Source organism: Chanos chanos, chromosome 16 (assembly GCF_902362185.1).
Source record: "Chanos chanos chromosome 16, fChaCha1.1, whole genome shotgun sequence".
Classification (NCBI taxonomy): domain Eukaryota; kingdom Metazoa; phylum Chordata; class Actinopteri; order Gonorynchiformes; family Chanidae; genus Chanos; species Chanos chanos.
Window position 1 is genome coordinate 7,318,571 of NC_044510.1, and position 25,483 is coordinate 7,344,053.

The 25,483-nt window shown below is 42.3% G+C and overlaps 2 protein-coding genes across 2 annotated transcripts in view; both read left to right on the top strand.

Moving 5' to 3' along the window:
* Positions 1-370: 370 nt before the first annotated feature.
* hrob (homologous recombination factor with OB-fold) lies at positions 371-8,069 on the top strand. The gene is made up of 10 exons (XM_030793934.1): positions 371-382; positions 628-678; positions 1,154-2,149; positions 2,355-2,438; positions 2,685-2,822; positions 3,464-3,572; positions 4,115-4,200; positions 4,294-4,416; positions 4,692-4,883; positions 7,968-8,069. Exons 1-10 carry the CDS (start codon positions 371-373, stop codon positions 8,067-8,069), a joined length of 1,893 nt encoding a protein of 630 aa, XP_030649794.1.
* A 5,057-nt stretch (positions 8,070-13,126) lies between these two features.
* asic2 (acid-sensing (proton-gated) ion channel 2) overlaps positions 13,127-25,483 on the top strand; it is a 261,250-nt gene continuing 248,893 nt past the window's right edge. Inside the window, exon 1 of the mRNA XM_030793672.1 lies at positions 13,127-13,783. Within this exon, the coding sequence (XP_030649532.1) occupies positions 13,148-13,783 (636 nt within the window). The 5' untranslated portion in view covers positions 13,127-13,147. The remainder of the gene's footprint in view (positions 13,784-25,483) is intronic.

Genomic DNA, 25,483 nt, shown 5'->3' on the forward strand with positions numbered 1-25,483 from the left:
AAGTTCGTTTACCCGTTCAGGAGAACGCAGTCACGAGATATTGCTGGCCCAACATGCGTTTGAGTGCTTGTTATTAATAGACTAGAATGCAAGCCGATACATTTACTTTAAACGTTCACAACATGAACAACAGGTGGCGCTACGATAAACGTTTTACAGTTGCGTCATCACGTACGGTCAACATCACAATTACGTTTACGCCTCTTGAACGTGGCGGCGCCAAGGTGTGAATTCAGACCAACGTTTTCAAACTTGAAAACATGAAACAGTAAAAGAGGATTGAGTCGTTGTTTTCATTAAATTGACAAGTTGTAGACTGAATTAAAATCAAGTGCATGGCGAAACAGCACGTAGATATCAAAGGACCCAAATGACAGCGATGGTATGGCTGAAGCAGTTTTACATCTAATTTTATTGCTAAACGACTAGCCAAGTTAGATAACTAACGCCATTTAAATTGTATCGTTGAACTTCTAATGTTTAGCCTTTGAACAAGCTTTACTAGCGACGTTGTCTGTCTTTAGGTTGTTGATCTCAGTTCTTTTTTTTTGTCTAAAGGCTAAAGTTGGTATGATTCATTTGGTGCCCTGTTTGAAATGCACTCTACTGTTTTTGCGTTTTTTTCAGGCATGCAAGTGGAATTCACTGTTCAGCGTTGGAGAGGAATTCGATGACGAGGTATTTAACGTTCGAGTTATTGCTAAATTATTACACGAACAGTCGGTGAAGTAGATTTACATATATCCTCGTGGTATACGTGAATGGAACGTGTGCATGGTTATGTTACGCACTATATGACGAGCCCATAGTTAGAGGGCACACAAACTTACAACATTGCTTTATTTATTTATTTATCTTCCGTCATGTCTCACACATACAACCTCTATCCAGTGTTTTTCAACCCAGCCAACCCCTCCCAACACACACACAGTCTCTCTCTCTCTCTCAAAAAAGAAAAGATAAAAAAACATAGTTTTGTTTCAGCTCTGTGCAAGCACACCTGATTCAAGTTATCAGCTAATTATGGAACTGTGAACTAATTGAATCAAGTGTGCTAGTGTAGGCCTGGAGAGCTTCTGGACTGAGTGCAGAAACACTGTTAAACCGACTAATCTCGCAAACTGTCTGACACGCTGTGTATGGGCTTTGTTAGGATTTGCTTGAAGCTGATTGGACTGTGACCCCAAAGCCCTCCTCTGCTGCTGCTGCTGTCTCCTCTTCAGCTCTTCCATCTGCTGGTCTTCGAGCACCAACTGCCCCTGGTTCCTCTAATACGTTACGGGACTCGCTCAGCTCTGGTGACCCTCGGGGGAAGAACCAAGAACCAGGTGGCTCTGTCACACCTGACAATGGCTCCAGTCGCATTTCTATTACGGGACTCAAGGCTCTCTCTAACCCTGCGCCTCCCTCTCTCTCCCCCTCCATCTCCACTGCTCCCCCTCCTTGTCTGAGAGTACCTCTGGGAGGTTCAAAGGTCACCTCCTCAGTTGAACCTCAGCCGTCCGCCCGGCCGAAACCTGGTCTCCCGTTGGGCTTCCATGGGAACGCCCTTCCTCAGGATGACTTTGATGACTGGGATGTGGATCTGGAGGACCTGGATGAAATGGTTCCTCAAGTCCCGCCTGGGCGGGCCCCGGTCACCGGCCCGTGGGGGTCTACAGACGACAACGGCGACGGTTCCCCATCTAAGAGGATGCGTGCGTCTGCCTGCGGCACGGGACTTCCGGCCGGTCCCAGTCTGAGAGGGACCAGCTCTGGAGCTCAAGCTCCAGCTCCCCCACATCTTCAGACCCCTGCATCTCTCCCTGGTCCTCCCCAGAGCCCCGGTTTTGCCATCGGGGTTAGAGCGTCCGCCCCACCCTGTTTTACAAACCCTGTCACCCCCAGACCCGTCAGGCCACCGTCCAGTTGGCAAGGAGGACTACTGACCCCCCCTTCGTCAGTGAGACCCACGGGGGCTCTGTTTCAAGTGGTATCCCCCGCCCCTTCTCCTGTTTTCACACCCCGCCCCCTCCACACACCTGTCTTGACCAATCATCTGGTTCAGCTGGTGTCTGCAGCCAATAAGACGCCACAGAGGCCTCGAGGTGACGTGGGGAGATCCAAAACCCGCCGTTTTCCCGGACCAGCAGGAGTACTGCCGCAACAGGTCAGAGGAGAATAAATGGCCTCGTTTATGTTTATTATGAAGCGTAAAGTCGGTTTGTGGTTCCAAAGTTGTTTTTGGACAGGAGTTTTCTGTTTGGTAGTGTAGTGCTGACATGACAGAAGTTCCTTTGTCAAGTTGGTCAACAATGCTACCCGATGCTTACCTTGTGTTAAACTGCCTTTTCTATCTGTGTCCAATCACGTAGCCCATTGGGAGGAGCTTGGATGACGTCGTTGTCACCGTCCCACAGACGCCTGCTCACGGAGCTGTGGCCCGTCTACACAGTGAGGTACGTACACACACACACACACACACAGACAATATATACATTCCACAACTGCAAGTATATATGTACCTTTGATATTTTTAATAAAACATCCAACACACCTGTTCTGACTCACACATTCATATCAAATCATTATACTGTAGGGTGTGAATGCATATCTCAAATGTTCTCATGTCAGTGCAGTTATATAAACGTGTTGACTGGCAAATGCAGATATGAATCGTCACATTGTGTGTGTGTGTGTGTCAGGTCTCCAGCTCTCAGACGAGCGAGGAAGAGGAGGTAAGCATGGCAGCGTGGCAGGCGATGAAGGCAGAGATGGGATTGGACGAGAAGAATCCCTCCTGTTTCCTGAACTCTTACAGCGTCGTCATGGTACTCCGAAAGGTTAGCACAGCACTGTGGGCTATTTTTCTTTTCTTTTACACAGGCAGTAAATAACCATTTATAACCATTTTTTCCCTATCACTCCATTTCCATTTCTTCCTCTTTTGTTTTTTTTTTTTTTTCTTTTTGAGGGTTTCTCACCATGGTTACTCTTTCATGCTTCTTTTTTGCTAATGATACTGTGTGTGTGTGTGCGTGTGTGTGTCTGAGAGGTGGTTGTTGTTGTTGTTGTTGTTAGGGTATGTTATTAAAATCAGGCCTAATGGGGAGGCCTAGTACTTGTGGTGATTATAAGAAACACCATCAGTCACCCAAATGTGATTATTATTCTAATTTTAATGTGTTTTCTCTGAAGCGCCATAATGAGTCAGTGTTAATGACACACACACACACACACACAGAGAGAGAACCGCATAGGCATGAATAATTCATGAGGCAAGTGCTGACAAATGTCTCTGATTGGCTCTAGGGTTATTTCTGGATGCTTTTGGGAATTCAGATTTCTTTCTTTCTTTCTATACATTGCAATTGCATTTCTCACTGTTTGCTCTTGTTCTTAATCATTTAATTCTGTTGTTTATTAATTTTTTCTCTCTCTCTCTCTCTCTCTCTCTTTGTCTTTGTGTCTCTGTCTCTGTCAGGCTGCTCTGAGGCAGTTGGTGAAAAATAAGGTCCCCAACATGGCCATCATACTGAAAAGTATACTCCACACACACACAGATGCCAAAGCAGTCTTCAGAGACCCCACAGGTAATCACACACACACACACACACACAGAGAGAGTACTGTTTTGCACTGCTTTGTCATCCCTCTGCACAATTTTACTTTGGATGTGGTCCCATGGCTGGAGGTGAGGTTCTGCATGTAGTTCCAAGAAATAAATGTTATCCTTGAGGCAGGAACCACATTAAGCAACAGGGAACTATTATGGGGTGAAGCTAGCAGCACTTCTTCAGTGATTATTTTGGTTTGACCAATCATGCGCGAATCAACACACCACCATTTCTAATGAAATACCCAGTGATTGCTTGCCAAAAAAAAAATCAGCTAGCTTACTCACCATTGTGAAGCAAAGAAGAAGACATGTCTTTTTCTTTTTTGCCTCAAACACCACATTGAATTTAGATATTAATGACGTGAGTGGTTGAGAATAGAATAGAGCTTAATGGCCAGTTTGGAGAAAGTGGCATTTAATGTTAATTTGCTTCCCAAATCCTTTACTTCATTACTCTCACATCAGATATAAAAGTGTATGATGTCTCTCTACGTGTGTGTGTGTGTGTGTGTACAGGTGAAATGCAGGGCACTGTTCATCGGCGCCTCCTAGAGGACAGGCAAAGTGAGCTCAAGCCTGGAGCAGTTCTTCTTCTGAAACAGGTGAAAAGCTCAAATTTTAGATAAACAGTCAAAACAAGTGAAATATTTTAAAGTTCTGAAACGACTCACTGTTTTTTTTCTTTCTTTGTAAAGGTGGGTGTTTTTTCGCCATCCCACCGGAATCACTATCTAAACGTCACACCAAACAACCTCCTCAAAATTTACCCACCTGACGGAGTCTTCAAGACCTCCACAAAGCTATCCCAGCATGCACTGGTGAGTACGTTGTCAGCCCTGTGCATCACTAGTTTCTGGAATGAAGTAGCATAAGGGAGAAAAAAAAAATCTGCTTCATTAACACAGATATGACCAAATATGGGAATGTCTTGTTAATTTATGAGTAATAGTCTTTAATGGCACATCACAGTTTGGAAACAGCAGTTACACAATCTCTTTTTGTTTCAGTTTCTCTTTGTTTTTCTTTTTTTTCCCCCTCCTCTGTGGTGTTTGTTAATTAAGCTATAATTGTTCTCTGTGCTATTTGGTTACAGGAGCCTGTCAGCTCGCAGTGTGGAACCACCGGACCAGCAGAGGGCGCCGTCGTCTCTCAGATGGAACTCCGCTTCGAGGATGATGACGAAGAGGAAAAGGACAGGGCAGAGAGTCAGGTCACCTTTATCCCGGCTAACACGGCATCTTGTGCCAATAAAATGCCCCAGAAAGACACAGGAATAGGGGATACTGCATGGGATGCAGGTGTGTGTGTGTTTGTGTGTGTGTGTGTGTTTGTGTGTGTGTGGGGGGGGGGTGTCTGTTACGTGTCTGTTTTTTGGGTCAGGTGCCTAAGGCAAGGGCTCATCTGGCATAAAAAAAAAATCTTTCAGTTCATTTGGAGTCGACCACGATATCATCATCCACCTCCCACTGCACCCCCGGGGAAACTTTTTAAACCTGTATTTTAGGACATTTAGAAACAGACGGGAATTTAACTATAAAAGCAAAGTGGGGGGGGGGGGGGGGGGGGGGGAGATCCGTTTGATTTTAAGAATTGGCAACAGCAATTAAAATGGGTTTTTTTTGGGAGGGGGGGGGCATCATAGCACATCCCACTTCAACTAAAGGTAAAAATGAACACAGAAGGGAGCAGTTAATTTAATGAATTTATTTTACAAAGCCAAACACAGGCCGTGGTCGTTAAGCTTCAGATGAAAAGCAAAGAAGGATCTGGCAATGTTTGAACAAAAAGACAGGCATGATCAAAACACAACACCCTTACTCTTAGATTAATTGATCTACTGCTGTGGTCTGTTTAAACATGATAATTAACCAAAGAAGGAGTGCCAGCTAACTGATTTGAAAGGTGCCTAAATTGTCAAGTTTAACTACAAGGTACTTTTTCTCATTTCATTTTGTGTGTGTGTGTGTGTGTGTGTGTGTGTGCGCGTGTGTGTGTGCGCGTGCGCGTGTGTGTCTTTTAAAGATGACCTTGACGAGCTGCTGACAGAATTACCGGAAGAATCCTACAGTATGTGACACTGGCCACACCCACAGGTCTGACCACACCCACTACCATGAAAATGCACCATGGTAACACACCACGCCCACCCACATTGACTTTGACCTTCCACAGCCTACAAGAGATGGGTGGCGCGTCATGTGAAGCGTTGTCTGTCGCTTTTACTCCGCGCCGTAAATAAGGTTCAGTCTAAGGCCTGCTTCCTCCGCTGATTTCAGATCGGTCGTCAAAGCCGTTTGCTGATTGGACAAATTGTCAGTTGCTTTATCTCTGCCTGCTAGTTGGTCAGATGAATACTCTATGCTTTCTCCAGTGACCCATTCAGTGTAAAAGAGGTTCAGTACTGTTAAATTATTACTGGGCAGACTCCCAGGCTTCTCCTAAATGAGCACTAAATTCTGATAGTGGCCCATATGTCTGATACCGTCACTCTCGGTGAAGATCCGCTGACTGATTTGTAAACACAAATAGTATGAAAGCTGGTGTGAGCCAGGGTTAAATCTCTTTCTTTTTCTTTCTTTCTTTCTTTCTTTCTTTCTTTTTTTTAATTTATCGTCTCAGTCAACTGGCAAGTTCAGTTGTCTTTCGGTTAGACATTTCTTAAAATCACTGTATCTGTGTATATAATGTAAAAAGACTGTATTATATGTGTGCATATGAAATGTTTTGGGTTAAAATGTGTCCAGAGAATAAATACACAACACACTGTGTGTGTCTTTATTTGTGTCTTTTAGTATCGCATTGAACCGCAGAGTAATATACACACACACACATACACCCACACACATGAACATATATGTACGTATGGATGGATTCTTATGAAACATTTGCAGTTTTTTGTTGCCTCTGGCTTTTGCTTTTCCTTATTCTTTAAAAGAAAAAAAAATCCTTTCCATGTTAAAAAACGTAGCGGCGAAAAGATATGGCAGTCTTCTTTGTTTCAACGAGACTTTTTGAAAGGAGGAATGTGACTGACAGTTCAAATTAATTTACGAAAGTTAAAAAAGCAAGGACAATAGAGAAACAAAAATATCTTGAGAGTGAACTACTAATGACTAGGAGTTTTAAGTGTGACATACTGAATACATTTTTGAGAAATGAACGATTAAGGTAATTAACAGAGCTATAATGTGGGAGGAAAGCGTAGTACGTTTTGCTTTTTATCTACGTAACCACCCCCCCCCCCCCCCCCCCCCCGCGCGCTGCTCTAGCTTCAGAGTTTGATCTGCTCTTGAAGTCTTTTGATGCTTTTAATGAGCTGTTATTATTTCTTTTTCTTTCTTTCTTTCTTTTTTTTTTTTTTTTTGAGGTACAAAGAGGACAATTCTTAAGACTACAAGCTTGCTGTACTCTTTCAAACCGTGGGACTTTCTGCCTGCAGGTGGTGCTGTCTGTATATTTTGGGGGGGGGGGATCCCTTCTCACCCACACACTCCCTGTCACAACTGTCACGCAGTAAGTCAGAATATTATCATAACCAACTGCAATACTGTTGGTTATGATAATATTCAGCAGTTTTTTTTACGATGTGGTGTAACATTTGTATTGGCTCACGTTGAAACTTCAAAAAGGCAAAGCCCACAGACGGAATTATTCACGACGACTTGAAGGTTTCGATGTAACTGCACAGCGAGTCCTGAATGTGTTCAGTATGGTGTTACTGTGTTTGATATTGACACTGCTACACCCGCAAGCATGACGAATAAACAGAAACACGCTATTGCTGACTTTCAGCCTGGCTGTCCATCTGTTCTCTTCGCGCTCTCTCTCTCTCTCTCTCTCTCTCTCTCTCCCCCCACACAGTCATTGCAGAACCCCAATTATCTCTGGTTGATGCTCGTTCCCCGTAAGCCATTATGAAGTTATGAAAGTGTAATTACTTATTCAATCTTAATAAGCATATCACCACATCTCTCTTTTAATTAATTATTTGATAAAATGTCAAATGCCCACTCTCCCATCCTCCATCGCACTCTCCTGCCTGCTTTTATCCTTTCGTTTGCCACAGACCTGCCTAGTTCTCATTACCTTGAGTGAAGAACCACAGAAACCTTGTCTTATAAAGGAGACCTAATGGATATTATTTCTACTGATGGTTTGAAAGAAATGTCTTGGCATGTTTAAGCAGTGATGTGAATATCTGAGAGAGAGAGAGAGAGAGAGAGAGAGAGAGAACATTGTGCTAATGAATAGCTTCCTGTGGCGTCAGTCGTGAGTCACATCCTCTTGCACGAAATGTGGACCAAATATAAACTAGTTTAATAAAACATCTTTTTAACCCAGACATTTGGATTTTGGTGTGGTGTGCTAGGCATTTGAGGGCATCGGTGACTCTGAGACAGTTCGTGCACTGACCGCTAGTGGGCGACACGAGTATTTGTTATGGGCGGATCTCCTGCTGCGCACTTATTGATTCATGACATTTCTACGCGTAATGTAATCGTTCCGCTTCCTCAGTTTAGCTCATGTAAGCTATTACCTCTTCATACATTTTTTGCCATTTGTCTTTAAGCTCCAATAAATCTACGCGTTTTCACTTAACTAACGCCCTTGCTCTATTTGAAATAATTTAAGGATGTCCACGCTCAATTTAAGATAGTCATGCACGAGGAGTAGGTTGTTTACTTATCCCCACGTTCTACATTAGTCGTCTCAGCTGAGAGGTCGGCTGTGACAAAAATTTCTAAGGCTTTTGAATGATTGAAAATAAGTTTTCCTCATAAGGGTGAAGGATTCCAGTCGGTATAAAAGCGGTAGTATTTTTCTCATCACAGAGGTCATTTTATGTCGTTTTATATTAAAAGCCTAGCGGCAAATCTTTCCAAATTCTGTAAGATGTGCGTCAGGCTAGTAGTACACGAACCCTTGTGAATTTCAAGCTCTCTTTTACAACAACTACAACTAAAAAAAAATTACTGTGTCTGTACAGTCGCCTTTATTACCTACAACTGCCATTATTTAACGACATTTTTATTTATCGCAGTATCGTATTAACCTCTTTTTGAGCCAGTCACTTCTGACATCGTTGTATTGCGAGCTGATATCGAGCTTATTAATTGACATGCGTGATTTTTGGCCAACTAACTGCTTGCCATTGGCTTGTTTTAATTTGGTCTTTAGTTTAAAAAAGTAGACCAACATCGATATGTAACGATAAAACAACGGGAAAACAGCTATGTTATAAAGGGCTTCTCCGTAGGTGGGGAGCTGTAAAACGAAGTCCTTCGTATCTCACTATATTTGAAATGAATCTGAAGTCAGAGATGTTCGATATAGTTTTATAATACTGTATCTTTTTTTGTGACCAATGAAATTTAGATTTGGCATTTACAGTGAGCCCATAGCCTGCTCTTCCGAGAGTGGTAAATCTGGTCTTGTTCTAGACTGCGGGATAAAGTGCACTTTTCTTTCACATATTCAGTCTCAAGTCATACATTTATGTAAATCATGAATACATGTAAGACTCACCGAGGAGCCATGTCAAGCGTATAACTGGATGAGGAAATACTTGTATGACTCACACTTTTATCTGTTAAAACTGACTTTTGTATCAGCTATCTATTACTACCTTGAACCATAGATACCTATAGGCTGCATTCCAGAGGTCTGCTGAATTGGTTTTTTGAAACACATCCTTCATAAGGATATTTTTATTTTCACATTCTGTTGTTCAATGCAGTCTGTGTGTGTGTGTGTGTGTGTGTGTGTGTGTGTGTGTGTGTGCGCGCATGTATGTGTGTGTGATTAGTTGTAAGGGCTCACTCACTCACCTTTAATGTCACAGATACAAAATTAAAGGACAGGATGGAAAGCTGATCTATGAGGAGAGTCAATGAAAGAGTGCAGGTGAGAGAGAGAGAGAGAGAGAGAGAGAGAGAGAGTGCTAAAGCAGTGACCGAGAAGAGCCAAAGAGGAGAAATCTCTTCTCTGCTTTCTTAGGAGGAAAAGTGGAAGAAAGAGACGTGATGGGGGGGGGTTATCTTTAAAACACACGGAGGATAGACTGGGTAAACGGCTTTGCTCTTTTCTTTCGAGACCCTTTAACTAACGCAGAGAAAATCAAAGAAAGGAGAGGAGGAGGGTGTAAAGAAATAGAGCCGCTTTCTCAGATTGCTTGTCACCGGCGTGTCCCTTTTTCACAGACGACTAGACCTTTTGATCCCTTTTTTTATCCGTATCCTTATGCACTGCCCTCAACAGTCTCTCTCTCTCTCTGTCTCTCTCTCTGTCTCTCTCTCATTCAGGCAGACAAACACATACATGCGCACTCTCACCCAAAGCTCTCTTTTTGCCCTTTCCCTCCAAACCAAGTCGCCGCGTCTCCTACCCACTCCATTCTGTCTCATTCCATTACTTGATACGCTTTCAGCTTCACTTGACCCCAAACATACGAGCTCACACACACACACACATACACACACACACACACAGACAGATAAATTACAGGAAAAAAAAAAACCAACAACACAGTTGTTGTCACAAATGTTGTAACATTTAATTACATTACATTTGTAGGAACATGGATATGTTAAGTAGAAACACTGTCTGTATCATCACCTCATATTTGTAATACCCCCCCCCCCCCCCCCCACGGAGTTCCATTATGCATTTCATACTGCTGCGTGATATCTGCCCGCTAGGCACAGAGTGCAGTGTCTGTCAACCATACACCAGAGCAGGGACTGGCTCTGTCTCTTCCTCCCTCTGTCCCGCTTCTCTCTCTCTCTCTCTCCTTCTCACTCTCTTATTCTCTCCTCTTCTCTCCATGTGAAATTCTTTTCTCTTTCTCCACTCCCCCTCCCTTTCGTCCGTCTCCAACAATCTGTGTCTTCTACCCATCCGTCTCTAAATGGAAAGAAGCAGAGAGTGAACATGAACCACGGGAATGGAGTGAATGAACAACAGAGCCAAAGGAAGGAAGAAAAACAGAAGCAAAATATTCAGTGAGAGACTCCAGGAAAGAGAGCAAGAGAGAAAGAAGTGAATGTGTGTGTGTGTGTGTGTATACGCGCTCTGCTCACTCTCGCTCCTCTGCCTCTCTCTCTCTCTCTCTCTCTCTCTCTCTCCCTCTCTCTCTCTCTCTCTCTGTCTCTACGCTCATGTCTGTCTGAGTGTGTGCGTGTGTGTATGTAGCTTGCATCTCTCCCGGTTCCGCTGTTGTTCACTGTCGGCGTGGAGATCGTGGGAAGAGGAGGAGGAGGAGGAGGAGAGAGAGAGAGAGAGAGTGAGAGAGTGAGACAGCGCGCGTGGATCTGGTCGTCTGGACTTAGAACACAGAACCGTCAGAGAATCGGAGCGGAGCAACGCACTAACCGACAGCCAAAGCTCCGGCACAACCCTTTCTGACCCACCCCCCTATCTCCCTCTCTCTCTCTCTCTCTCTCTCACTCACAGACTCTCACACACACACACACACTCACTCACACGCACGCACATGCACGCTCAGGCACACATGCACGACTGGATGCTGTTTCCCTAGGCTGCACGTGAGGTGCTTAGACTTGTCATTAGTTGTCCAGTGGCTGTGTGTGTGTGTGTGTGTGTGTGTGTGTGTGTGTGTGTGTTTGCTTTGGAGGAAGTGACTGCTCTAAAACAGTGGTGTCTTTGATATGTTTGTACTTTAAATGTATGTGTCTTTCTCTCTCTCTCTCTCTCTCTCTCTCTCTCTACCTATCATCTCTTTTTTGCGTCAGGCTGGACCTTCCTCTGGGATTCCGTCCCTCTTTTCTCTTTTAAGGAGAGAGAGAAAGAGAGAGAGAGACAGAGAGAGAGAGAGAGGAATTGAGGACAGAGTATGATGAAGAGAGACAAGGAGGTGGAGCATAGAAAAAAAAGAAAGAGCAAAAGGATGAAGAGACAGTTTAGGGTTTAAAAAGAGAGGGAAGGAGTGGAAGAGAGAGAGAGAGAGAAAGAGAGAGAGAGAGAGAGACAGACAGACGACGGGAGAGTACTGAAAATAGAGAGATGCTGGCATGTGGAGCAATGGCTTGAGGAGGAGTAGAAAAAGAAAGGGAGGAGGGGTAGGGAGGGATGAGAAAGAAGGAGGAAAGCCGGAGGGGAGAATCTTCTCTCTTCTCCTCTCTTCTCCTGCTTCAGTTGCCTAGTCCCCATTGAGCCTTCTTCTGATATCTCTATGTGTGTATTTTGGAACTCCCTAATTTGTACTTTTTGTTTCTGATACAGCACTGCTTTAACTTTACAGTGAGTTGTCTGACACTAGTTTGTTGTATGTCTGGAGACAGTTTGGCTAGGATTTTAGATACCCGGCGTATTACTCTCTCAGAAATCTCTGTCTGTCTGTCTTTTTTTTTTTTTTTTTTCCCCTGTTTGTGTGTGTGCTCTTTGATTATATTTCGTCTCTGGTCGTGCTTGTGCAGCTTGAGGGACCTACTTCTAAATGTCTTCAGTCTTTGCCTGTTTTTTTTTCTCTCGCTCTCTCTCTCTCTCTCTCTCTCTCTCTCCCTGTGTCTCGCTCTTTCTCTACCTTTATGTCTGTGTATTGACTATGTTGCTCTCCCTAATGTCAGCTTGACATTAGAGAGCTTGGTGACTGTATGGAGAGGAGTTTATTTGTTTATATATTTATTTAGATATTGCATTTCTCTGTTGAGTGGGGTTTTTTTTTGGCGGCGGCGGTGGGGGAAGATTGTTCAGTGTCTTTAGCTAAGTCATTTGTGGTAACTTAGACTCATTTCGCGTATTGACTCTCTCGATTTGACCCTCAGATGACCCTCTGTTGCGTGGGGATTCAGGATTTCCACCGGAAGCTTTAGGTATCGTGCCCCTCCCCCTCCCTCTTTTTTTTTGGGGGGGGGGGGATTTTTTCATAATGCTCTAAGGATTAGCGGCCGTTTTTATTTACGAAGCACCCTTTTTAATAAAGGATCGTCAAAGCCCCTCGGATTCTGGGGGAATTTTAGGCGCAGGTTCGGTTTCTGAGGGGATTTTAACTTCGCGTTAACGTGTGAACGAGGTCCTGTCAAGACTTCTGCCTTATCATGTCGTACTAAAAGCCAGTGGAAAGTTATTCCAGTATCCCCTGTTCTATTGATACTGCACCTCTGCTATTACCTCTATATTTCACTCTCCATTTTAATCTCATCTCATCTACAGTCTCCTCACTCTCTCTCTCTCTTTCACACATTCATTCTCTATCTCTCACTCTCACACTCATGCTCACTCACTTACTCTCTCTCGCTCTCTCTCTCACTCAGCTTCTGTTCTGGTATGTATGCGTGTATCTCATGCTCTACCTCACACATAGTCACTGTTTGCAGGTGTGTTTTCCTCACCGTCTGTCTTGTCTGAGTATGTATCACATGCAGGTGTATCTCTCCCTCTCTTTGTGCAGGTGTGCATATTCATCTGACTTTTTCTCCCGCCCTTTCTTTTTTTCTTTCTTTCTCTCTTTCTTTCTTATACTCTCATTCTCTAAACTCTCTTTTTCTCCCTGTCTTTCTGTATTCTGTCCAGGTGTGAGTGCGGGTCCTGATGATGGACCTGAAAGAGACCTGTGCCAGCGATGGTAGCCGGGATACCGTGAGTGGGGGGGTGGATAGTTTAGGAGGCCCCACTTCCTGGCAGGCCTTCGCCCACCGGAGCACCCTGCACGGACTCCGCTTCATCTTCCCTTACTCGTCCTCCTCCTCCTCCTCTTCCTCCTCCTCGTCCTCCTCTTCCCGCGCCGCTCCTCGCCGTCTGTTCTGGAGCGCCGCCCTGCTGGCCAGTCTGGTCCTACTGGTCCTGGAGAGCGCCGAGCGGCTGGCTTACTTCCTGTCCTACCCGCACGTCACCAGCGTCGACGCCGTGGTCTCCGGCAGCCTAGTGTTCCCCGTCGTCACCATCTGCAACCTCAACGCTTATCGTTTTTCGCGCCTCACCCGGAACGACCTCTACCACGCCGGGGAACTTCTCGCCCTGCTGGACGTGCACCTGCGCATCCCCGACCCGCACTTGGCCGACCCGGAGGTCCTGGCCGCGCTCACCGAACGCTCCAACTTCACCGATTTCAGGCCCAAACACTTCAGCATGAGGGAGTTCACCGAACGCGTCGGACACGACCTGCGGGAGATGATGCTCTATTGTCGCTTCCAAGGCCAGGATTGTAGCCACCGCGATTTCACAACCGTGAGTTCACAATCTTTTTTTTTTTTTTTTTTTATCTAAAGATTCTTCTCTAAAAACCTGGTCTGTGGAAACCCAAAAACTGATATGACAGAGTTGGCTTAGTACTGTGATTCGCTGTGGGGCTTTGATTCCATGATGAAGGGCTTGTTCTTGATGCTATGTGGAATTGCAGGTCTGTAAAGCTTCCTTAGGTCTGGGGTGAAACCCAATTCTCTGATGTTTCTCGGAGATTAGCCGAGTCAGATTTGTATGGGATGCTAAAACTCAGTCGACTGTAGCTAAGAGTTTCATGACTGTTGTGAACAGTGGTTTTTGGACCTGTGGAGGCCCAAACTTCAGACATCTTTTCGGATCCATCATGCTTTCTGGAGATGTGGTGATTTCTTTCTTTCTTTCTTTCTTTCTTTTTTAACCTTTTGTAATAAAAACTAATGTTTAGAGCATTCTGACTCAGCCTTAGGTCTTCCGTAGGATCTCTGAAACAGGTTTCTTTCATATGGGACTTGATTTGGGGCGCAACGGGTTGGACGTCCCTCGTTTGGGGTTTTTAATAAGTTCTGCAGAAATGCAGTGTTATATTACTTTCGTTTATACAGCAGTTTTTGCTTTGGGTCCAAGAACAGTGAGTCCAAAATTTGTGGTGGTATCTTCTCGAATCTCAGACTTGTTGGTTGTTCATTTAGGTTCAGGGTTAAGTGAGACATGTTAATGTGTTTTTATTGGTCTGATTCTGTTTAGTCTGATTTAAAATTATTTGAAGAATATTCGAATGTTGAAAATTATTTGAAGACTTCTCTTATACCCAGTTATACAGCCGGGAGCTACAGGTTGCAGTTTTTTCCCTGTGAAAACCCCTCTCGTTTGGCTACGGCTTTGGATTCATATTTGCTTACCATTTATACTGGATTTATGATTCAAAGATTTGAATAAGGTGCAGTGTTGTTTCAATTCACGTACTGTCTTGAGAGAATCTTCTGCTTCTCTCCAAAAGGTCACAGTTCCACAAAATCGTCATTCAATACCGAGAGAAGTTTGGCAGTTTTAAAAGTCTGATGGAATATTCTTTTTCTCAGTAATTAGATGTAATTCTTGAGTGTATTACTGTTCTGGCCCAGTTTTTCTGCAGAAATTCTAGAATATTCTGCAGTTTGAGAACAGTTAATCAGACAGTACAAGCTTTATTGATCTCCCAGGGGGTTCTTGGTTTACAACCAGCGGCAAGTACAGCCAAGACTAATATCCAGTTCTGTGAGCTCTTGGAGTTCTCTTGATAATCTTGAAATAAAAGCAAAATTGGATAATCTCAAAACAAAACAAGATCATCTCATGATCGAGATGCCTTTACAGTTCACGAATAAGTCTTTTTTTGTTTTTTCATTTTTCTTTTTTTTGAGCCCCAGGAATCTTACATAGTTCTGGAACAAATTAGTTCCGGAACGTTCTGTGGCAGCGGTGGAATACTCTTGACTGTTTTGATTTATTTATTTATTTTTGTTCCGGTGGATTGTGTTTTCCTCACCTTTGAGTGTTGAGATGATGAGAGCTGATAGCTGGTGTGATACCATTCCGGTGTTGCGGCAGTCTCCTGAGAGGAATAAAATTTTTTTTTTTTCTTCCCCCACGTTGACAGAAATGTGCTCTCACAGCTTTTATCTTTGTGAGGGAAAGTGTGAGAGGGCTCTGTTTCTCTCTCTCTCTTTTTTTATTTTTGACAGACGACGCTGTTGTTAGCCCTCGGATGTGAAAATTCTCCTCGCGCTCGTTGCTAACCCCTCGTGTTTTTCGTTCGGAGTTTGGTTTCTAGATTGATCCGAACACTTTTACATGCCTCGTGCGACTCAACAGGTGAACGTAATCTGAATGGCTCACAAGTTTTGCATTCCAGTGACTGCTCTGTCCTACGTGTCAACCTTAGTTCCATTTCTCTGTGTGTTTGCATTAAGATTAAAGGCAGCTGGTTAACTTATTACTGCTCATAGCCTTGACGTATTGGAAAACAGTTTATCTGCTCTACACACGAGCGCTCTCAATTACATGGTTCAGCGCTAATTAACAATTAATTTTCACAGGCACACACACGGGGGGACCGAGACATAGACAGACAGACAGACAGACTGGATTGATTGATTTATCGAGAGAGAAAGAAAGATACACGAATGTATGTGTGTGTGTGAGAAAAAGACATACACATATTAGTATTTCTCTGAGACTTCTCTGGCTGTTTTTTTTTTAATCTTCTAGCTCTCCTGTGATCATGTTATGTTGGGTTTGGTAGGCAGGTGTTTCATTATCAAGTTTAGCGAAGTGAGACAGCTTCGCTAGCATGTGGGTCTACTTTGAACATTCAACCCCTTTTAAGATAAGTATTCCCCCGTAGGGAAGTGATATCAAAGGCTGGAGTTTGTCTAGGCCAGCAGGATCTGATGGGAATATCTGCTTTGACGCATCTCATCGTACCATGAGGTTGGCAGAGGAAGAGATGGAAAGAGTTATCTGTTAGCTATGCGTGTTAGGTTTGGGTAATTATATATTTTTTAATTAAAACAAGATAGTGTAACACACACACATGTAATACCGTGTAATACCCACGTGCCTATACACAGGTACACAAATGCATACACACATGCATCTACGGCCATGAATCTCATTGATTTGCTGTTACAGGTAACGGAGGGAGTAGCAATGTTAGCATGTAAGCAATTAGCAACAGTATTGGCTTTTACACAGTGATGAAACTTGGATGTGACCCAGCTGGATCTCAGTGTAGTCTCTGTCTCTCTCTGACCCTCTCCCTCCTCCCTGTTTGTCTCTCTCTTTCTCCTCTCTGTCTGTCTCTCTTCCTCCTCTCTCTCTCTCTCTCTCTGTGTCTCTACCTGTCACACACACACACACACACACACACACAGACTGAGATTGAGTTTTGGGGAGTTCCCCATATTGACTGATGAGTCCACTGCACATTCTCTAGTATTGACTCATAGCACGGACTCTGTAATGGCTACTCCCCCTGTATTGACTCACGTCTCTCACACTGCCTTGTGATGCATACAGAGTCAAAACTTATCTAGCCGAAACGAAGATGAAACCACTCAGTCTCACAGGCACTCTGTATTCATTTAGCTATTTGGATCAGTGCAACCCGGTGCATCCAACATCAGGCTTTTGTTGACATAAAAACTTTATAAATCTCGATTTTCTCTTTTTTAACCCTCGAGCAAAAGATTGTGGTGGCCCAAGTGATAGATGACAAGGGAAATCTCACAGTTTATTTGAGTCGAATGACATGAAGACATATTTGAATCAAAAGAGGAAGATGACACGCGAGTTGGCAACATAAAATCATCCCTTGACTCCGTGTGTGTTGCGGATGAGTGATTTTTGTCAAGCTTTGGTTCACAGTGAGAGTATAGCGCGTTTCACCTCAGGGAGTCCTGGCCGTGTCTCCCTCTGCTCTTTGTGTATTGACTCATTTGTGTTGGGGGAACAGGCTTGGCAGTAATTAACTTGTTTAGATGTGTTGTTTTGTTCAGACTCCCTGTCGTGTTGGACAAGCTGCAAGAAGTCCGTATGGTGCCTGTTTTCCCTTTTTTTGTGGTTTCTTTCTTTCTTTCTTTTTTTGTTAGTTTTATGTAGCTTCTGCTTGTTGTTGCTCAATGTGTTTAACTGCAGTGAATCATCTTACACACAACTTGCGTGTGGACTCTTGTGCTTTGACTCATGAATGACCCTCTCTTTCGTAACTCTTAGGATTTCCCTCGGAGGCTTTATACAGCTCAACCTTTCATTTTTGCAGTCATCGTAATGCATTGGGGACTCCTGGTTGTTGTTCTAGGTTTTTTTTTTTTTTTTTTAATCTTTAAAACATTTTTAAATTTTACATTTTTAAAAAGCATTCAAGCACACATTTAGGAGTTGACCTGGCTGGTTCAGGACCTCGTACGAGAGCTGTCTGAACGATTTGTCGATGTTTTAACAGGAGGGACTCTCCTTTTTATTTAAGATGTTTTGACAGTTTAGCTTGTATTGACTCAGCAGTGACTCGTTTGTATTATCCAACAGAAAGAATGGAAGTGTAAAGGAGGGGAAATCAGAGTAACTGATGATTCAATTTTTCCTGTTATTTCTCCATCTCGCTCTTTGTTTCATCTCGACCTCTTTTATTTCTTCACTCATTGTTTGTCTCCCTCTCTTTTGAGAAATACCTTCTCTCTTAGTGTGGTGTTTGGGGGGGGGGGGAAAGCAATTTCTGTCCTCCTTTGCTGTGAAACTATTGTTCTTTTATTTATTTACAAAATGAGCTTCATAAAACACACACACAGCTTTTCTCTCTCTCTCTCTCTCTCTCTCTCTCTCTCTCTCTCCCTCCCTCCCTCCCTCCCTCTCCCTCCCTCCCTCCCTCCCTCTCTCTCTCTCTCTCTCTCTCTCTCTCTCTCCCTCTCTCTCTCTCCCTCTGTCTCACATAAAGAGCGTGGGAGAAAGACACTCATTCACTGACTGCAGAATATTGACACGCCGGGGACCAGAGTCAGCATTTGAGTGACATCTTGATAAATGAGCTCAGGGAGGATTGTGGGAAAATGGGTCCCTATATGTCCAGTTAGACAGAGGGGAGGAACTGGAGTTGCACACAGCACAGAATATGTGAGAGTGTGTGTGTGTGTGTGTGTGTGTGTCCTCTTGAAAACACCCAACAGAATAATAGTTCTGTAACAGATGGAAGGTGGGAGGACTGATCATTTTCATATTGCAGGCAGGGAAAACAGAGGCACAAAAAGTATCATCCAACACTAAATTCACTTTAAGGTGTGAATGTGTTTCTCTTGGAGAGCAAAGTAAATATAATATATCATACATAAGAAGATTCTGTGTGTGCGTGTGTGTGAAAATGAGAACGAGAGAGAGAGAGAGAGAGAGAGAGGGCGAGGGAGGTTAAGAATGTGTATGAGTGAGATAACATTGAGGACCAACAGTGTCAGAAGGTGACAGAAAATACACAATGTAAGTGTATGTGTGTCAGTCACAGAGAGAAAGAGAGAGATGGAGGGCGAGAGAGAGAGAGAGAGAGAGAGAGGAAGCACAAAGGAGAAAAAATTAGAGATAAAGAGATAGACAGAGAGCGGAGAGAGAGTGTGTGTGTGTGTGTGTGTGAGAGAGAGAGAGAGAGAGAGAGAGCTGGGGAAGGTTTGAATCTCTGAGATGTGTGAATAGGATTAGAGTCAGTGTTTTAAGGCTGAATGCTCTCTATTGGTCGACGGGATGCGATGCTTTGTCCCTAATCAGTCCTCAGCAGCTTTAACCTGTTTGTCATGCCTTTAAATCTAATTGAATTGAATGTGTGTGGAAGAGCATGCCTCTGGTATGTATATGTGTGTGTATGTGAGAGAGAGAGAGAGAGAGATTTTTCTTTGATTAAATGTCTGATTAGTCTCTAATGGATCAGATTGACAGCCAACATCAGCGTGTGTCAAAGTGGATCCTGCTCAAAGTGACTGACGTACCACCACCGAAAGCCCCCCCTCCCCCCATCCCAAGCACCCCCCCCCCCCTCCAGCTTTACACACAAATTACACACAGTCCTCTGTCCATTCTGCATGAAAGACGACCTTCACAACCACACATCGTAGTGCTTAGGATGTTCAGCCAAAAAGCTGTTTGAACAATGTACGCTACCTCAGTTTCCCCGTGTCCCTCTGAGAAGAACTCATCAACAGGAACACATTTATTTAGAGCAACCAGCCATTTCATTTTGATAGTGGTACACTGATGCACCTCCTGTTTGACTTGTAGAACAGTAAAGTTTCAGTGCTTGTTCTTAAGAAGTAGTACTTGTCCATAGTAATACTTCCAGAATCTTGTTTAGGTTGGGGCCAATCTTTTTTTGGGGGGGTGGGGTTGGCTCATTTTTATCAGAAATCTCAAATGATGAATTGGAAAAAAAAACAAACAACAACCCCAAAACATTAGCTTACGTAAAATTGAACTGACTTAGTTTTCAGCGCTAAAGATATATCAATATGTTAAACCAGCCCTATCGTTGGCCGTAACTGACTATGATTGGTCTTTAAATGAAAGATTATGATTAATGGGTAATGATCCAGACCCAGAGTTCTCTCCTAGAAATAAAAAACAAACAAACAAACAAACAAAAAACCCCCCAAACAACAACCACAACGAAAAACACTTTTATATACACATGGAGATGGAAATCAAATTGCAATTAAAATCTGGAATAATATCTGGAAATATCGGACACGAGGTTTCATGGCTTGTGCTGGCAGTTTGTATAGAAAAAATTGATAACAGAAAGATGAACCACGGCTAATTGTGAATTTATGGCATATGTATAAATGAGACAAGTAAGGACCTTAACTATTCTTAGATTCACTTGTAGCACCGGCTTGTTAGGCCTGTCTCATACATGGTGAACTTTTCCTGTTTATATAATTACACATTCTTTTCTATGCAATTATCCCTCTTTTTAATCCAATTATTCACCTTCTCCATGCAATTATACATCTCTTTAGACAATTTAGTGTCTTTTTTAAATGCAATCAAATGTATTTTCTAAGCAATTACATGTTTTTTTTTTTCCACACAATTATATGTCTTTTCTCTGCCATCATATGTTTCTTTTTTGATGTGATTACCGGTTCTTCTCTACACAATCACACGTCTTTTTCTGTGTTATGGAACTCCAAAAATATAGAACATAGTTTAGTTTAGTTCAAACATGTTAAATAAACATATAAATATGTTTTTTTTTTCTACTTAATCAATGTACATGATGCTTACTAACCCATCTATCCACCCCAGTGTCCATCATAAACTTAAATAGTTACCTCAGTGTTCACCCTCATTATACATACATAATCAACATGCAGGAGCCCTTCAGGCATGTCCCAGCACTCCCAGTAAGAAAACAGGAAACAGCAGCACCATCAGTGAGCGTCACCTTCTTGATACGGACAAGGCCCCTTCCTCCTCCCTGTACCTCTCAAAATGTTTTTTCTTTGTACATCCTCTTAAACTGTTTAATATTTTTCCTCTGTTGGAGTTCTACGTCCACACCATTCCACAAATTCACCCCACAAATCGAAATGCGCATACTCTTTAAGATCTGTACAAACACAACATTTTTTCAAATTCAATATTCCTCTTAAGTTATACCCCCCCCCCCCCTCTCTTTGTCTTGAAACATTTTTTGAATATTACCAGGAAGTAAATTATTTCTTGCTTTGTACAGTATTTGAGCAGTCTTAAATTCCACCAGATCCATGAATTTCTAGGTGTGCGTCTTTAAAAACAGCATGTTGGTCAGTTTACAAAATCCTACATTGTTTAATATCCTTGTGGCTCTTTTTTTCTAGTATGCATAATGGTTGTAATGTGCTTTTATATGTGTTACTCCACACGTCTACACAGTCATTCAGATATGGTAATACAACTGAACAATACAGAGTGCACAGCACTTTATGATTCAGGAAGCGCCTTGTTTTTGCCAGAACTGCAACGCTTCTTGCCAACTGTGCTTGGACATATGTTATATGAGGTTTCCAGCAAATGTTGTGGTCTAATATCACACCCAGAAATGTATTTTCATATGCTCCTTCTGTATTAACGTTGTCTACCGTCACTTGTACGCGAGTGTTTATTTTACGATTTCCAAACAGCGTAAACTTGGTTTCGTTCAAATTGAATGATAATTTGTTTATGTGAAACCATCGTTTTAATTCGTTCATTTCAGATGTGACTACCTCCGAAAGCTGCTGCAAATTCTCCCCAGAGCCAAAAATATTACTGTCGTCTGTAAATAAAACTGATTTCAGTATCCTTGATACCACACATATGTCATTTATGTACAAAATAAACAATTTCGGGCCTAATACTGACCCCTGTGGGACTCCACAAGTAATATCCATTATTGCTGATTTAGAGTCACCTATTTGCACAAATTGTTGCCTGTTTCCTACATAGCTTTTTATCCAGTTAATACTTAATACCGTTCCATTTTTTGAGTAATATTTCATGATTAATGGTATCAAATGCCTTTTGTAAATCTATAAATACTTCCCTTGTATATTTCTTTTTGTCTATACAATGAGTGATTTCTTCTATCAGCTCTATTAGTGCCATTGTTGTTGATCTGTTTGTCCTAAATCCACACTGACTGTCGATCAACAAGTTATGCTTCTCAATGAAATTGTCTAAGCTATCAATGAAGAGTCTTTCCAATACCTTAGAGAACTGGGAAAGTAAAGACACAGGCCTGTAATTAGTAAAATGATGTCTACCCCCTGCTTTATACAGTGGGATAACTTTAGCAGTTTTCATTTTACATGAAAATATACCTGTTTGGAAGGGTCAAATTACAGATGTCAGAGGTTTTACAATACCTTCAATGACCAATAATATAAATTATTCTGTAATGACAAATGTCCTCTAATCGCCAATGTCCTTTAAAAACATCTAAAACATCTTCTAAAAAACAATGTCCTCTAATAACCAATGTTCCCTGATAGACAATGTCCTCTAAAACTAATGTTCTCGAATAACTAATGTCCTCTGATAACCAGTGTCCTCTCATCGCTAATGGACAGAAGTAAAGCAAACCTGGTGCGTGTGGCTTTGCAGGGTAGACAAACAGTCAATCTGTGTAGTAATCCTCTGGACTATCAGCCTTCCAAATATGGTCATCCAGCTGTTCTTTTCCTTTTGCTCGCTCAGATTTTTCACAAGCGTATTTTTTCACTTGTGCTTGAAGATGCCCTCTAAAAAAGAACAGTCTACAACAGTAAAGCGCACAAGCACAGTAGCCAATATGTAGCAGTTATCCCTACTAAAGAGCAATTACCAGTAAAACCAGCCAACAATTTTTGTTCCAAGTCTGCAATCCTCCAGTCACAGAACCTAGAAACCTCTCAGTAGTCTGTCCTTGTTTTCCATTTCCAAGTGGGTCTTCTAGTGACTAACACTGAGCTTGAACTCTAAAAAAGTATATATATATATATATATACAAACACACAGTTACCGGTTTCACAATAAACCATGGTAAAATTCCTGATGGTTAGTATTACCATTTCAAATTTTACTTATCGTTAAAACAGTGGTCGATTACCTCGGTGATCAACCACTTTGAGAAGCTCACGTAAAATACTGTCCAGCATCAACTAATGTTTCTAACAGTCTCCTAGATGCAGGCGCAGGTTGTAACGCGGGTTTGTTTTGTGTCACTGAAAACACGGCAGAAGGCAGTGACAGAGCTCCGGAGATTTTTCCGCTATCTACGTCCTCACTAAGCCGGGTAAATCTGAAAACGCAGATTTTATGTAAAAAAAAAGTTTCTCTGTACACACTGTCATTTTCTTAGCATTTTCCAAATGTTTTGCGTCCTCACCAAAACGCTGAAACGCCTTAGTGTTTGTCGTTACGCCATTGACTGTATTTCGCCCGTCATGTTTGCTTTGACGTCTAGTGCACAAACTTTCACTAGTGTCATGGCAACCATAAGTCATCGTTTCCGAAACTCTTTGTTTCACATTACGATGTGAACCTGGCGCCTTTATGCACCTCAGAGCGTTTTCGAAAAGTATCGTTTTCGGTGGCAGAAAACGCTGTTTAGGCTATGTCCACACAACAACGGAATGTTTTGAAAACGGCGTTTTTCCTTTGCGTTTTCAAAAACTTTCGCATCCGTACGACAACGTTTTGATCTAGTATTGTGCCCGTTATCCAACGATGTGTGTCCATTATCCAGTAATTCAGCCGATGTACTCAGTGTGTGCGTTTCCAACGTGTTCTCTGGCTGCTCCAAGCTCTTCTAAGTCCTCAACATGCTCTGGCTCTCCTGTTGCTAATGCTAACACAGTGACGGCTTAGGCCGTTTTTTTTTTTTTTTTGCATTAAAAAGTTCACTACATTGCTTTCTCTCTCTCTCTCTCTCTCTCTCTCTCTCTCTCTCTCTCTCTCTTTTTTATTTTGGACATTTCGACTTTATTTCAATTTGCGACTTACTTCGCTTCCGCCAATTCTGCTTCAAAGTCACTGCTGCCTTCAATATGCTACCAATGAAAACACCGCCAGCCCTTCTTGTGCCACTGCTGGGGTACGCAGCGCGCGTATCTGGCGCGCAGGCGGGGGTGCCACTGATCCAGGTGTTCATTTCTTTTTGCTTACTCAGATTTTCCACAAGCATATTTTTTTCACTTGTGTTCACTTCTGAGGGGAAAAGCTCAAAGATGCCCACTAAAACAAGAACAGTTTACAACAGTAACTAACACACACACACACACACACACACAGAGTAGCCAGTATTTAGCAGTCATCACTACAAAAGAAGAATTACCAGCCAACAATGTTTGTACCATGTCTGCAATCCTCCAGTCATAGAGCCTAAAACCCTCTCAGTAGTCTGTCCTTGTTCTCCACTGCCAAGTGGGTCTTCTGCTGACTAACACTGAGCTTGAACTCTAATAAACTTCTCCCAGAACAGTGAGCCACACTGAATCCCAATGCTGAGTTAGCAAAGTCAAATCTGTTTTACCAGACTGTGCTGATCCAGGTGATGTCCATTCCATTAGAGGTGCCTTCAAAAAAAAAAAAACAAACAAACAAAAAACTTCAAAAGTTTTATATACATATAAAACTTTTACACACACACACACACACACACACACACACACACACACACAGACATATGTATATAAATATATACACACAAAATTGATCTGTTTTCCATACTGACTGAGCAAGTCTGCAGCATCTGACTGTTTCTTAATACATTTCCGAACACCAGAAAGTAGGCAGGGGGAAACTTGACAAGGCTGGCAAACCTTACTGACAGGTATTCATTTACCTGGCTCTCCAGTCTGTGAATATAAGACTTCATGTTTACTGCTACACAGACTCCAGACTCCTGTCGGTTTAACACATCTTTTCACTCCTCCACTTCACGTTAGCTTGGTAGGTTTGATGAAACGGTCGTACGGCTGTTCTTTGGCTAGTCGCGAAAAGCACCTTGGAGGAGACCCATTTCCACCATAATCTTTGGGAAAAATGTAGGTTTTCTTTTTTCTTTTCTTTTTTTTTTTTTTTATCTCGGAAACCTCGGAGAAATGTTGTCGACAGCTGTCTTGGACGTTCTTACTATGGAGTGCTTTTCCCCGTCCCCAGGAAATACCTATACTTTTGCTTCATTGGTTTCATCTGCTGTAAAATGTTTATTCCAAAATGCTTTTATGGGCATAGGTCTTGTTTATCATATAAACACAAAACCATAGACCTTAAAGATGACGTTTTTAATTGAACCACTTTGTGTTTAGTACATGCAGTTGTTTTTTGTTTTTTTTCATGTCCCCAGTTGCAAATTATCACCTACCACAAGAAATATAAGACATAAATGAATAACTTTTTAAAATGATTTCCTCAGTATTTCAGAGACCTAGTTAAAAAAACCCTTTGTCATCTAAAATTGAAATATTTTCTTAATGGAAATTTGGTTATTTTACTAGTTTTATGATTTAATTAAATTTGAATAAATGGAAAGGATTAACTAATTTCACACATATTTCCCCCCTGAATACTCTGTTGTTTTTACCTTTTCTGGAAAAGGAAATAAAAAAAGTGCTGGTTAAAAAAACAAAACAAAACAAAACAAAACAAAAAAACCAAGACATAAATCATTCAGTAATAATTGTTTCACAA